This window comes from Wyeomyia smithii, chromosome 3 (genome assembly GCF_029784165.1).
Source record: "Wyeomyia smithii strain HCP4-BCI-WySm-NY-G18 chromosome 3, ASM2978416v1, whole genome shotgun sequence".
In the NCBI taxonomy this organism is placed as follows: domain Eukaryota; kingdom Metazoa; phylum Arthropoda; class Insecta; order Diptera; family Culicidae; genus Wyeomyia; species Wyeomyia smithii.
In genome coordinates this window covers 261,951,653-261,966,894 of record NC_073696.1, presented here as the reverse complement: position 1 = coordinate 261,966,894, position 15,242 = coordinate 261,951,653, and the positions used below count along the sequence as shown (strand labels likewise).

Below are 15,242 nucleotides of genomic sequence, written 5' to 3'. Positions count from 1 at the left end.
ATCACTTGCCCTGTGGTTGGTCACCACGTCTCAGGCCTCTGCCTGAGAACGAACGCAAACGCGAGCGATCGGACAAGATTTTTGCCGTACATCAGCCGGCACTTCCTCTAATGGAAAAGTTGGATCATTTTGTTCAGAAGAATATTACTGTCGGGAATATTACAGAGCTGCGATTGCATTATATCCGATATGGAATTGAACAATTGTTCTTTTGAGGACAAATAAAACACTTAATTTGAAGAGTTAATTGTTTTAGGTACCAGTAGCAGTATGGTAACAGCCTCAGCGGTACTTCCTTGAGGCGGATGTTATAAGGAAGTAAATGAAAGCGGCATGGCGAAACAGTTCGGGTGTGCTTAGACGCGCGTCATTTTTCGTTGTTGATATTATTCCCCACATGAAACGAAGCGCTTTCGTACGATAGCGGCGGTATTAGTGGTAGATGCATTTGCCAACACTTACTCCAGTAAGGCCGTGTCTAATTTTCAATGTGAAAACACCTTTCTATTGTGTTGGCCGTGCACATTAGGCCTCTGACAGGCTAAACGCGAAAAGCGGCGTGAACCGTTTCGCCCGGCCGTAGGTTAATATGCAGCCGTAAGTAGAGCTGTGTAAAAGAATTCTACTTCAACCTCGCGGTTGTGGCTTTGCGCACAACCCTCCTGTGATTTTTTAAATTTTATTTCGGTTAATAAAAGTAGATTTGCAAACGCCATATTTTGAATGAAACATTTAAAAAAATGAGCAAACAAACACCATAGAAGCAACCAACAACACTCCAAGAAATAGAAACATTTATATTATTCTATGTCATGAGCAGAACATGGTGTAACGGTTTGACGGCGCGGGCTGAGGACGTTATTTTCACTTTTGAGGGTTGGAGACGAACACACTTAAAAAATTTCGCCGAATCTCGGCATTATTTGTGCCGAGATGTGGACAGCCGGGTGCTCAGCAACCATCTCGCCTGAATTTATTTTGCCGAGAATTTCGGGAAACCTGTATTTGACAGATGTAATCTTATGCCGAGAATCTCGGTACGCATTTTACTGCGCTTTCGGCAGATATAACCGAGAGGCGGCATACTAGTCTAACGACTTCTCGGTTATATAAGCTGAATGTTTCGGCACAATAGAGGCGATTTTCAGCGGAATCCAATTGCAGAGAATAATTTCGCTGAAACTTCAGTAGTTTTCTTTCAAAAGATAAATTGTGAGCTCGATGAGTTTCACTAAATAAGTAATTTATTAATTTTGAGTATTGAATGTTTACGGAATAATCAAGAGTTTCACGTCCTCCTCTTGCTGTTTCTGTTGAACCGCGTCCATTTCACTTTGAGGTGCTTTTTCCGCTTAGTACTTGTTTGCACTGGCGTTACACGATTTTTACAAGTACACTACTGCCACTTCGCACGAATCTGAACTTCCCTTTTTTCGACTTCCGGCTTGAAAACATCTGTAGTTTACACAAATTTTAGCAAAACTTTTATCCGCTTCCTGTTTAATACGTTTGCAGAGATTTGTACAAAGAAAAATGGCGGCCAATGATTTCTAAGAATGTCAGCTGTGTTGCCGAAGTTCGGGAACGAGTGAAATTCGTGCCGAGATATCAGTAATATTTTTGCTGACCTCGGCATCAACAGTGTTCAACGATAAATTCGGCAAAAAATTCAGACGAGATTGGTCAAGCTTAGTTTTTTCGTCGAAGCCTCGACAAATAATCTGACGACTTTCGGCAACCGGCTTTTTCATGCTGAAATACCGTTTAAATCCCAAAGTTATAGTTATATATATTTTTTCAGCTGAGCTCGAGACCCAGTTTTAATTGTGAAGTATCACTATGCAGCAGGGACCGTCTAACTACTCAGAGCCGTGCAAAAAATCTTCATGCGTCTCGCAGATTCTTGTGCACTTCTCCAATATTTGGAAGGAGTAAGAGACGAAGGAGAGAGAGATTTTCTACCTGATAATCAGAGATCGGGTGTTACTCTTTTTTTTGCGTGCACAGCACTCTTTATCCGTCTCTTTCCGGAGATGTCTCTGTGCAATTATGTGCAATGAAAGCGTTCAAAATTTGCTACGAATGTTGCATTAAAATTTGTGTAGGGGAATCACTTAATAATAAACACACGGGGCAAAATGGGCACCCCTCTTTTATGCGAAACTACGCATTTTTTAATTCAATATAGTATGTGAAACTCTTCCGTAGTTACTACAGTATCTCTTTATGTAGAACAAAAGTGATTTGTCTGTATAAAATATGGAAATATATTGAAAAAATCAACTTGGTTCCCGGATGTTGGAAAAATTATTATTATTGCGCACTACAAAATAAGCTTCTACGGTCGTTTAAATGGCTCAATCAAGTATGCAGTCAGATCAATATGACGTATGGGTCGTACCCCGAATTTCACCATCATTGAAGTTTTGATTTTAAGCTATAATTAGCGTTAAAATCTCATATTAACTTTAACTAATTCGATAGGGCCGAAATGGTCACCCAATCGTGGGGTGAAATGAACACACCTTGTCACATAAATTTACCTGAAATTCATCTCAGTACACTTGTGAGTTTATCTGTTTCCATAGTCAGTTTTTGTTTACAGTGATGGTGCGAACATATATTAGAAAATCCTTGAGACCGAATCGGTCAGAAAAAGAGACAGCAGGCATAATTGGCCACCATAAGGCGCGACGGGACATTCACGAAACAAGCCGCCAAGTATCACGGCATCTCGCGACAAACGTTGGCCCATTAGTTGTACTTCTACACAGTTTCAAGATATGTTCTAGAATAGTGCTCATTATACCCCGTGATTGATTGATTGATTGATTCCTTTCAAAGGGACTTTAACCCCAAACGGTCATTCGTCCCTAATACCCCGTGAATGCTCATTATGCCCCAGTGAGGAGCTCATTGTGCCCCACACGTCGACTGATTGTTCACTTCTGATTTTACTTTAAACGCAATAAGCTGTGCCTTCATTTAGTGTTGTAAGATCAATTTTCTTCAATCTGTATGTTGTTCAACATAGAAGCATACCTTTCAAAACAATAACAATGTGCGTTGAACGGTTCATTTTTCACTTTTTGAAAAGGTGTGATCCGCATCCTCATTAAACCCAGAAAATCTTTATGCGTGAAAATGTCGGAAAACAAAATCTGTATAACTACAGATTAATCTGAATATGTGGCATCACTGGCCGTGATCAAACACCCTCTCAACAAAGAGACGCACAAAGCCCAAGAAACTTTCTGAGGTAGGAACTACCGTGACTGCGGATAATTCTGCGCAGCACATTTTCCGCGCACTTATCTTAAAAAACTATTTTTCAACAGTAAATTTCACTAAAACACAGTTAATTTGTGTGCTTTACCATGTGCATAGCATAGCATAGCAGTCTCCCAACATCGTGTACAGTAAGGTCGCTTTCTACGCGTTTTTTTAACGCGGGTTGCTATCCTCCATTACTCAAAAACGGTACAAGATATCGACCTCATTTCAATCACGTTTCCGTTTTAGTCCACGAGTAATCATATATCAATTTTCAAAAAAAATCACAATTTTTGGTGTAAGTACTCAAAATTTAAAATATTGAATTTTGGTCTCTAGATTGGCCACTATCATATTCAAACGAGGTTTTAACGTTTAAGGACGGTTTTCTTTGTTATATTTGTAACTTAAACAAGTGGTTTTCTACGCGGGCCCATACAAATTTGGAACGCATCCCCCGCGTAAAAAACGACCTTAGTGTATTCTACTCGTAAAAAAATGATCCCTGAATAAGAGACATCTCCGGCAAGCGACGGATGAATTGTATTGTGACATGCTATCTGCACTTACTCGTCTCTTTGGAAACGAATGTACAGTGCAATTTGAACTGCTCTTACTCGTCTCTTTAGAAATTAATGTGCAGTCTCCAAACGGCGTGTGCTTTGAACGCAAAAAAATGAGTAGCACCCGATCCCTGCTATGCAGTGCAAGTGATTTAGCAAGATTCCTTACCGATGCTTGTTTCAATGCATACTGTTCAACCGACCCCAAATGGTCACCTGATAGCAGCGATTGTATTCGCAAAGCTTTTGCTAAAATCTGCTATATTATGAATTGTAATCCATTGGGACACAGTGGAATATGACCGTTACCACTACGCGCTGGTCTTTGATGGCAATTTGGGGAATCCTATCGAATTTCATTTTATCATCCATACTTATTCGTTGTTCACGGGTCAATACATACGGGTCCAATGCAACTGTTGCCGTAAAGCTTCTTCGTAAAGACCCTTCTGTACCAATTACAAAAAATTCAACTGCTCAACTAGAAGCAATAGAATGTCAGCAGTATCCTTGAAAAAAAAAATACAGAAAGAGAAAATTAAAAAGCATGATGCTGTGATAAACCGACGAAACGTCCCGGGTCATAACCCAAAAGAAAAAAAATTAAATGAGGATCGGTTTTAGACATTAAAAGACATCGTTTGGACGAATCAAAAATTTTGACGGAAAACTTTTATTCAATACTCATAGGTAAATTTTTTTGAATACACAGTTCTTTAAATGAAGAATGAAGGTTTTTGTTCCGTTCTAGTGGGTGATATCGAACGGCATCACCCAACAACTAAAAAAACTGTTAAGAATAAATAAAGAAAAGATTAATCATTATTCAATCAATCAATCGAAAAGCAATACAGGTTGTGCCAAATATCTTGCTTGTGGTCTTATTTTACTTAAATTTGTACTTTTCATTTCAAATCTGTACCCGATCAACCACTCTTCATGCACCTTCATGAAACGATAAAAACTGAAATCAATTGATATAGCACAGATCAATACCATAAATGGATGATGATGAATACGGTTTATTTATACCCGTGACTACCCGAAAAAATGACATCAAAAAAACCTTAAACGTTGCTGTAATTGTAGTATAGTTATAGTTATACCATAATTTAACTCCAGAACAATAAAAAACATTGTGTCATTTTTACCATAACAAAGGGGGGTTGTTGTGCATCTTAACAGCATTTTCTCAGGCATTTTCCCCATACATTTAGAATCACTGACAATGTTTTTCATGGTAAAAATACTGTCGGTGGTAGACGCAACAACGAAAAACGTTGTTAAAACATGATAATGACAAAAATCGTTTGCAAGCTTACAGTAAAAATATCATGTTTTTTATGGTTACAATAAAAAACATTGTCCGATCACTGTTCTCAACGCAAAATACATCGTAATTTTTATTTTCGAGTATACCGCAAATTAGTTATTTATTTATTAGGCACGTTTTGTGAAAATTGCCAAATTTCGCGTTACGTAATATAATCAATGTTCCTCACCGCAAGCAAAACAAATTTAGTAGATTTAACTCCGGCATTGAGCAGACATGATTGAGCGTGTACACGGTTTTGACGTTTTCGGTTAACGTTTGAGTAAAAACTACACATTAGATGAACAATTTACACGAGAATGGAAAGTAATTGTTATTGTTTCGGATAAATTAAACTTCACGAGTTGTAACCAGAAAACAACGTAAATGTAATATTAGTTGAAACATAAAAAACACTTACAGTTTCTGAAGGAGTATTGGAACGAGATGAGTAATTTTGTTCCGATTCAGACAAAGGCATCGCAGCTAATAAAACTCGACGGACAGGATGACTTCAAAGTAACAGTTTTCGAGCCCACTAAGGCGAAAGCAAGTAAACCCAAAATACCGAAACCTTCGCTGATAGGTTCGGAACCTCAAGAAGCAGGAAGTGGCACCGAAACTGATCCAGATATTGGAGACATTTTTGATGATGCACGTAGAAGAAAGCCCAAACAGCAGAAGGACCCTCGCCTTTTTGACATCAGCCAGGCTCGCAAGGAAGTTATCAATTTCGGCATATCCGGACTGGACCGTGAAACCAAGCACGAAGCCAAAGTCGCCCTGGCAATCAAACTGGGCGCTAAACCACCAAAAAAAATGTACCGAAATTATAAGGAAATTCTCGAGGAACGTAAACGTGAAAAGCAGGATGAGGAACGCTCTAACCGGCGCCGGAAGGGGCAAAGCTTCGGGGCGGCCAAATCCTTCCAACAGCGCCAGCTACGGGTCCGTCAGAAATCCACCAATCCTGGTTCGGTTACCAAACACTACGGGGTTGTGAATCCGACCATAGCGGACAAGAAGAGACGAAAAAGATAACGTTGTAAATGGAGGTGGAATAAAGATTGCTGAAAATTTCGGGATGTTTTATTTTTAAATTAATTGCCAGAGTGTAATACGATCGAACAATGGTGGTCCGTATTGTATTTAGTTAATCCAGATATTCCTAACACCATTCGGACAATATATCTTACGCTATGATACAGTTATAATTGATTGTTTCTATAGTAGTTATATGTACACTTTTTTGTTTAAAAACCTCTGTGCTTATTAGGTTATTTTTTACCTCATCTGAAAGCATGACTCTTACTGACTGTCGTCGAATTACCAATCGATTGAAACAAAATGCAAAATGTTAAAAATTATTGGAATATCACATATGATTAACATAATTATATAATAGAGTAGTAACACATTGTTTAAGCAAAAGCAATCAAAAAGAACAATGGGGATGCTGATGTGCAAAAATAATGGTTGTGAGCTTGAACAAAACAAATGGGTGCTGCAAGCAATTTGATAGAGAAATGGTTTTATAGGTAGTATCAGATCGCAATTCTGTGCAGGTTTTTATGTTTATATTTCGAACGAACTATTCAACTAGATTTCACTCTGTTTTTAATTCTTTGTTTTTCAATGCAGTCTTAAGGTTTTTTTTTACTTCTGTAGAATTATGTGCTTGCAGTTATTCATCAATTATTGGAAAATTTTGACTGTGAGAAAGAACTGATCGTCTTGAACGGCACTCACTACTGAAATGGCTGTTGGTTGTCCGGATCTGACTACTGCGTGAGTATTTTTTGTAACAATTCAACACAGGACGATATATCTCAGGTAATAATAATTCTGTCTCTTGACCAATGAGCGAAAATGCGAAAAACCTAAATTTAATTTCAAAATTTTCACGAAAGCTTTGTTTAAAAACAATTTTTAAATTCGTTCAAATTTCTCGCGATCCACTGTATATCACTAACCAGCAAAAAGACTCTGCCAGCAAAAAAATCTGCCCTCTTCCAAGTTTTGTAGTAATTAAAATGCTCACTAAATGCTGAGTATTTTTATAATAGACAATGCATCTTAATTGATGTTTTTATTAAAAAGCATCCGATTCAGAAAAACAGATATTGCGAAATTAAAGTTTGACTTAACAAAAATATATTAGACACAACCAAATGTATGCCAAGGTCGCTAAATTTACAATAGCAAAAGGAAGTATTTTAAATTGTATGGCTAGAAGTAACCATAGTTGAATAGAAGCAGTTCAACAGACAAGTTTTTTAAGTCGGTATCCGATCAGTTCCTTACTGCACAATGCTGGGCGGATAGAAGTGCAAGCTTAACGTGAACCATGATGATCTACACACTGTTTCTGCAGCTTTTGAAAACGTACAATCCAATCTAGAAAAACATAGTAAAGCAGATCCTACCGTAAACGTGGCGTTCCTTAGGTCATCGAACCGTACCGGAGTGAACTTTCGCCCACCGCCGATGGTGACATATCGTCGCCGTCGTCGCTAGCGCTACTCGAACCCACCCGAAACCGAGGGAACCGCACGGAATCTCGCAAACTGTCGATCAGCCGCTGCTGGAATGTCTTGTACTCCATGTCCTCATCCAGGGAGTTTGTATCGCCAAAGTTGAAATCGGCTACTTCAACGATAAATCGTTCCCGATTTTGAATGTAGTAAGCAACCCCGAATACTACTATTATTACGGCAACCAGGCAGAACCCAATCGGGACCACAATCACTGAAAGCTGGGATTTCGGTTGATCTGTTAGCAGGGAGACATAGCTGTAGAGAATTTCTACAATAAACATTGAAATCAGCGATACTCACTTTCATAGATTTGCAGCCCCACCTGGGAAACGCGTTCCGATACGTGATTTTTCAGAAAAACTACTAGTGAGCGCTGCTCTTTGCTGAAAAAGTACCGCCTGAAGTTGAACTTGCAATATTGTTGGTTGGCAATCCAACTGCCGTGACATGTTTCATTCGTAGTGACATTGTGCTGACCTAAAAACAAACAAGATTTAAACAGTAACCACATTTCATTTTTTGGGGACTATAATACTATCCATACCATTATTGACATCGTAGCAAAACTGAAACGGTGGCGATCCGGAACATTGAAACACGAGGTCAACCATGTCACCTTTTTGTACCCACTGGGGCCCGGTAACGTTGAACTTAGTAATTGGATCTATTTGAAAATCATATTGACAATCAGAATATTAGTTTCCAATACAACTACTCCTGGATTGTTACTCACTTTGAACAACTATTTTCCTAACGAAATGCCCGTAAGTCTTTTTAGGATCAGGGGGAATCCTCGAACTGTTACCACAGACAAACGGCTGTCGGGAGTCTTCAATGTTAAACGTAGGGTCAACTTTTTTGATAACACGACTAAAACTATCTTCACTGCTTGTTTCCAGCATGTGGGCCGGAATCTTTTCTCCATTCAGTATGTCTGAAACAAGAAATAATATTATTAATATTACATTATTATTATTATTATTATATACTTACTCTGCCCATCAACCATTCCAAGAAGTACCGGACTAACACTGGCGAGAGTTTCCTTCACCCCTCGGCGACGTCGACTACCGTTCGCTTGTGATGGCTGTGTGGAGGTGCCCGGACTTACCGTCGTACCGGAAGTTGTGGTTGACAATGTGGTGGTAGAATTGGGGGGTGCTATGATGCAACACGTTGAAAGTTAGACAAAACCTAAAGCAAAAATTACTCCTTCAACCTACCTTGAGTTGTTGTGCTGGTGGTGGTAGTCATAGGAGTAGTAGTTGTTGTAGTAGCTGGAGTAGTTGTAGTAGTAGTAGTTGTTGTAGTCGTGGTAGTAGTTGTTGTAGTTGTTGTAGTGGTAGTCGTCGGTTCTGGTAACTGAAAAATAAACATTCTTTTGATCGAATCAACTGAAATTTAAAAGTCGCGATACCTTTTCAAACGATGCCACTACCAGCGCTTCGATGGTATATTCCTCATTCTCTTTCGTAAAGTTACTTAGCTTGGTGAGCTCATCAGCTGTTCCAAGATACTGACAATTGACAAACCAGTAAGTTCGGATATAGGCCGCATTTTCCAGCACCTTTGAATCGCTATCGGTGAAAATGATTGTCTGATTTAATGCCAAGGCGCTGGATACGTATTCCGAGTCAACAATGGACTGATTTTGAGCCAACTGCATTTGACCATTGAGCAAACCTAACATAGAATAATTGCGAATAAAATACGTAAGCAAAATGAAATTAAATGCTCACCAGTCAAGTTAAACTCTATGGCTTTACGTGCCACTTCGATGTAGGTGATGAAGTACAACTTCCGAACGATAATCTGAGTTCTGTAAGTTCCTGGCTGAACTTTATTGTCATAACTTTGAGTCCAGTTGAAGTGCGGAATTTTTCCTCCACCCTGCGTTAAAAATCATGTATGAATTCAATTCTTAGCTTCGAAACATTCCAGTATATACTCACCTCTTGTGTGTGGGGTGGGTTCAAGTTATCTGACCAAACTACCTCGTAGTTATCGTTGACAGGCTTTCCGTCCGTTAGCAGTGTAGCGTAGAACTCCACCGTACCCCCAAGGACGACGGAACCGGATGTTTTCAGATCGATTTTATAATCGGACGCTGAAACTGTAGTGACAAAGGAGTACAAATTCATTCCATTGCTCAACAAATGTTCCGTTTCTGTGACTCACCAGTGCCGGCAAGAACTAGCAGTGATAGCAAAAAGCTAATCAGCAGCTGGTTGTAGAAACTTAGTCCACCCATTCTCTCTGATTACGTGATTAGAACGGTTTCACTATATCTGAATACTTTATACTTAACGAAACTAAATCTGGTAAATCTCCTAGCTATCAGAATTCATAGTCGTTTAACAAAACTCAAAACAGACAACTTTTATCATAAAGAAAAATTAACGGTAATATTTCACTATTCACTGCACAGTTTGAACGTCGCTGTTGTCGCAAATTTTATGTAAATTTGTTGGCGATGATTTTACAGCTTTACTTCTACGTCGCTGGTTCAATTTTTGTTCGGAAAAAGTGCACTTTAAGCGCTGCTCTAGTCTAACGTTATTCGACGCCCAAATGAATTATCGCTTCCAAAAACAGAATGCGTTATTTTTAGGAGACAAATATTTAATACAATTTATCTTTCACAGCATTTTTCTTCGCAAAAATCAGGACTGCGCAGCGGATGCGAAACACCCAACACTCTAGCGCTAGACAGACACCCACGAACCGCGACACCAAAAGCAGGCACAGCAGAATACAGTGTAATGTGAAATTCGAACAGCTCTTTTCACCCTTGTGCAATTATGACGGTCTATCTGTAGCTGGAGAAAATAATGAAAATTTTGCAGTTTTTGTCCTCTTTACTTTATTATGTTATCGCGTTTGCAGTATTCCCGATAAGGGCGATGACGACGTTGCTGTTGTGTTTTTTTCTCACTTTTCTATGAAGAAAAGAGATGAAAGGAATTTTAATTCTGCAGCTCACCTGACTGACAATTGCTTAAGGGATTTTGTGTACAAGAGAACGGTATAGAATCAGACGATGACACCAGAGATACCCAGAGAGAGAGAGATAAGCGATGAAAAAAACAGCCATTTTGGCAACTAGGTTTCACATGTCAGAGGTGCCAGATCTCTTCAAAAGCGCAATTTTGACTAACTTTTTCTTTCGACTCGTATAACTTAGGGCATCCTTAACAGTGCGCTTCTATACCCCGTTTGGTAGCGCTCTATCATCACTTCATACCGTACCGGTCACTGCTAAACGCGCTAGAGAAATAGTAGCCGAGCATCCGGGGAGCATCGTGCTCTCAAATTTAGCAGCCGTAACAGTGCGCTGCTATTTAAGTTGTTATGGCGACTGTGTACAGCGCGGCTATTTTACGCACTCACCCGTTGTCACACCGGTCGTTGCTATCGTCTCTGTTTGACGTTTCATCCAGCAAAAACCTTTAGCAGCGCTGTTACCGGGCTGCCAAATTTGAGAGCGCGATGCTTCCCGGAGGCCCGGCTACTATTTCTCTAGCGCGTTCAGCAGCGACCGGTACGGTACTCTGAAACAAATGTTGTAGTAACAATAAACATAAAACTGTTGTCATTGTGGAGGGGTTTCGGATTGTAAAAGATGTCTTTAGACCACGGAAATAAATTAGAAAAGAACGATATTTAATAACATGTACGTCTCACAGTGTCTTAAGTTGGAATGAATAGAAAGATAACGAAATGTGTGAGTGTGTGTGTGCTTGACAGCGGAAATACTTAAACGCTAGAGCTAAACGGGGGGCGCACTGTTAATTTTTACACTCCTCCTCAGTGCGTACCGTCTTAGTCTGCATTCCTAACATTTCCGAAAAACGCCGAAGTTTCAGAGCCCCTAGAGGCTTCGTTAGTAGGTCTGCCGCCATTGAATCTGTTGAGCAGTATCTAATTTCGACTTTGTTTTCTATGCATATATTTTTCACGAACTGTTCCTTAGTTTCAATATGCTTGGACCTTCTCGTAACTCGTTCCGATTTGTTGAAAGCTATGCACCTTTGGTTGTCTTCATGAATTACTGTAGCATGTTGTTGCTTTTCACCCAAGTCCTTTAGTAACGCTCTTAACCATATAACTTCCTGACATGCTTCACACAGAGAGACGTGCTCCGCTTCCATTGGAGAGAGAGTCACTGAACATTGTTTGCGACTTATCCATAAAATAGCTGCGCCATCGAACAAGAAAGCAAAACCGGACGTAGATTTCCGACATGCCACTTCGCCTGCCCAGTCAGCATCGGCAAAGCCGATAAGATCTCCTGTCTCCCCATCAAACGAAAGTTTCCAAGACTTTGTGCCAAGAAGATAGCGCACCACTCTTTTTGCAGCTACCCAGGCAGCCTGTGAAGGATTGCTAACTTGTCTGTCTAAAATGGAAGTGCTCACAGAGATATCCGGCCGTGCGTGTACTGCTACGTAAAGCAATGCGGCCACTAAACTCCTGTAAACCGATGGGTCTTCCAATTTTTCTTCGGATTTCTGTTATAAAAATCCTTCATCCATAGGTGTTTTTGCATGTTTGGCGTTTGTCAATCCAAATCGAGCAGCTAACCTTTCAATATAACTACACAAGCTCAAACTGTATTTTCCCTTCTCGCGAGCGATTTCCATGCCCAAGAAGAATTTTAGTTCTCCGAGATTCGTTATATCCAGCTGCATTTTCAATCCTTTCAAAACTTGAAGAGTGGCTGCTTCATTAGTGCAACCCAGAACGATGTCATCGACATACACCAGCAGATATGCTAACTTTCCATTGATAGTTTTGACACACAAACAGGCATCTGCCGAGCTCTGTATAAATCCCATCCTTATCAAGATGTCGTGTAAACGATTATTCCAGCATCTGGCACTTTGTTTTAAACCATAAATGCTACGTCTTAGGCGACACACTTGATCTTCTTTTCCTCTCACTTCGAAACCTGGAGGTTGCTTCATGAATAACTCCTCCTGAAGCTCGCCGTGTAGGTATGCAGTTTTGACATCAAGATGTATAAGCGGAACGTTGTTCCGGCTCGCAACAGCTAGTAACACCCTGAAAGATGTTGTGCTTGTAACGGGCGCGTATACTTCTTCGTAGTCCACACCTTGTTTTTGCGAATACCCTTGCGCTACCAATCGAGCTCTGTACTTAACTACTTTGCCAAGTGCATCAAATTTCCTCCTAAATACCCATCTACTACCTATTGCTTTTCTCCCGGCAGGCAACTCAGTCAATTCCCACGTTCCATTCGTGTCATGACTTAACAATTTCTCCTGCATGGCCTTTTCCCAATTTACAGCATCATTTGATGTTCTAGCCTCCGCAACATTACGGGGTTTCTCTTTCGCAAAACACACATTAGCTTCCACATTGAAACGCCCTGGCCTTTTACCTTTGTTGATTCTCGAAGAACGTCTTAATTCTGGAGAAAATCCTTCAAACACTGGTTCTTCTGCATCGCCAAAAAACTCGTTCTCTGAGGCACTATCGTAACTGGTATCCACTGCATTCGGTTGTAGTGTTTCGTCTAAACCTTCTTGATTAACGTCACTACAACAAGCTTCATCTTCTCCTACTTGATTCGGTGTTTCATTGCTTCCAAGCAGTACTTCCATTTCAGTGGATTGGTGTTTGGTTTTTATCGGCAAAGACGCCTGCGAATCCATTTCCAATTCTAAGAATTTCGCATCGCGACTTATTTGAATTCGATCGGTACTGGTATCGAGGAAGCGATAAGCCTTCCTGTTCTCGGCATATCCGACAAATTTGAGCTTAGTGGCTTTCTCATCCAACTTTCTCCGCTTTTCAGCCGGTACATGCACCCAGGCATTCGATCCGAATACTCGCAAGTGGTCGTATTTAGGCTTCTTCCTATACCAAAGCTCATAGGGTGTACAATGCAAGCTGGAAGAGGGAAGACGATTAATCAAATAACAAGCAGTCATTACCGCCTCGCCCCAATACTTTTTTTTCAATTTCGCTTCCAACAACAAGCACCGTGTCATTCCACCAATGAACGATTAGCTCTCTCTACTTTTCCATTCTGCTGCGGGCTGTATGGAGCGGTCTGCTGTAGTACGATCCCATTTTTACTTAAATATTCCCTTAACTTGTTGCTGGAGTATTCGCCACCACCGTCCGTCCGCAGAACCTTTGGTTTTCTACCAAACATGTTCTCCACTAAACTTACGTAAGCGAGAATCTTTTCGAGCACCTCCGACTTATGTTTCAACAGAAAAACGATTGTAAATTTACTGAAATCGTCAATTATCGTCATCACATACTCGTTACCGCTTGGCGTTGTGACCTCCATCGGTCCACATAGGTCAGGATGAACTAGATCTAAAACGGCTAATGACTTTGTTTCCGAAATCGGAAACGATTCCCTCGATAGTTTCCTTTACAGCAAATTCCGCAAACAGATCGGAGACCGCAGTCATTTATTTTTAAACCAGTTCCCATTCCATCGTTGACGATTCTGTTCACTGCATTTGGGTGGCGATGTCCTAGGCGCCGATGCCAAATATGCTGACATGAATATGAGTGATCAACCACTGTCACTGAACACTGCTGATTTGGTTGTTTGATATAATACATACCCCCTAGCCTTTCACCAATTGCTACCACTTCATCGCTACGTAATATTTTACAAATGTTGGATTCGAAAACGACATCGAAACCTTCGTTAACAATTCGACCCACCGATAACAAATTCCCAGCCAGACCCGGTACGAATAGCACGTTTTTAAACGTTATGTATTTGGATTCACCGCTCCCGTCAATCACCCTCAGCTTGCAAACACCGACACCTTTAGCTGGAACTGTAGTACCATTAGCCATACAAACAATTTCGTTCGACTCCGAAAGCAAATGCAAATTTTCTATTCTACCCGTCATGTGCTTAGTGCATCCAGAGTCTAGCAACCACATGTTTTCTCCTGGATAGATGACACTTTCCGTAGAGCAACACGCTTCATCACCCCTTACCGAAAAACACACTTCGAGATTATCTTCATCACGTGGGTTTATCAATGAGACCTTCGCTTTTTGATAAAATTTTCCTCGGCTGATAGTTTCGGACAATCCCGCCTGAAGTGCCCTTCTTGTTTACAGTAGTGACATAGTTTATTTTTCTTACATACTATTCTCACTATGTCCGAACACTTTCAATGCTTTATCTACCACTCTATTTTCACAACGACGCCTCCATTCATCTAAAAATTTACCCTTCACGAAATCGAGTTTCAGCTCTTCTGCCGGACGACTTTCCAGTGCAGAAAATAGCGCGTCGTAACTTTCTGGTAGACTCGACATTATGATAGCAACAACAAGGTGTTCTTCCAACTTTTCACCAATCGAATTTAACCTATGCACTAGTTCTGTTATTTGCATCAAGTGCTCCGACATGTTCCCGCCAGTTGTCAATCTCAACGAAAGCAATTTTCGTAAAACATGTATTTTATTGGTGAGAGAGTCTCGTTCATGATAGCTCTTGTGCTGACCACATTTCATTTGCCGATTTTGCACTCATAACGTGGCACAACT

The 15,242-nt window shown here is 40.3% G+C and overlaps 2 protein-coding genes across 2 annotated transcripts; one reads left to right on the top strand and one right to left on the bottom strand.

Moving 5' to 3' along the window:
• The first annotated feature begins 5,433 nt into the window (after window positions 1-5,433).
• LOC129731178 (uncharacterized protein C1orf131) lies at window positions 5,434-6,228 on the top strand. Its single transcript, XM_055690985.1, has 2 exons — window positions 5,434-5,515; window positions 5,572-6,228. The coding sequence occupies exon 2, from the start codon at window positions 5,596-5,598 to the stop codon at window positions 6,187-6,189; it is 594 nt and encodes a 197-aa protein (XP_055546960.1). The 5' UTR covers window positions 5,434-5,515; window positions 5,572-5,595; the 3' UTR covers window positions 6,190-6,228.
• Window positions 6,229-6,266: 38 nt separating this feature from the next.
• Window positions 6,267-10,609, bottom strand: LOC129731177 (uncharacterized). The gene is made up of 10 exons (XM_055690984.1): window positions 9,864-10,609; window positions 9,638-9,798; window positions 9,425-9,575; window positions 9,103-9,368; window positions 8,909-9,047; window positions 8,679-8,846; window positions 8,419-8,619; window positions 8,230-8,349; window positions 7,986-8,162; window positions 6,267-7,920 (listed from the first exon to the last, which is right to left on the bottom strand). Exons 1-10 carry the CDS (start codon window positions 9,934-9,936, stop codon window positions 7,592-7,594), a joined length of 1,785 nt encoding a protein of 594 aa, XP_055546959.1. The 5' UTR covers window positions 9,937-10,609; the 3' UTR covers window positions 6,267-7,591.
• Window positions 10,610-15,242: the final 4,633 nt, after the last annotated feature.

Coding starts and splice junctions, on each gene's coding strand:
- LOC129731178 (XM_055690985.1), top strand. CDS start 5,596: ATGAGTAATTTTGTTCCGATTCAGACAAAGGCATCGCAGCTAATAAAA.
- LOC129731177 (XM_055690984.1), bottom strand. CDS start 9,936: ATGGGTGGACTAAGTTTCTACAACCAGCTGCTGATTAGCTTTTTGCTA. Junction 9,799..9,863: donor GCTAGTTCTTGCCGGCACTG/GTGAGTCACAGA, acceptor TTGTCACTACAG/TTTCAGCGTCCGATTATAAA. Junction 9,369..9,424: donor CATAGAGTTTAACTTGACTG/GTGAGCATTTAA, acceptor ATTCTATGTTAG/GTTTGCTCAATGGTCAAATG.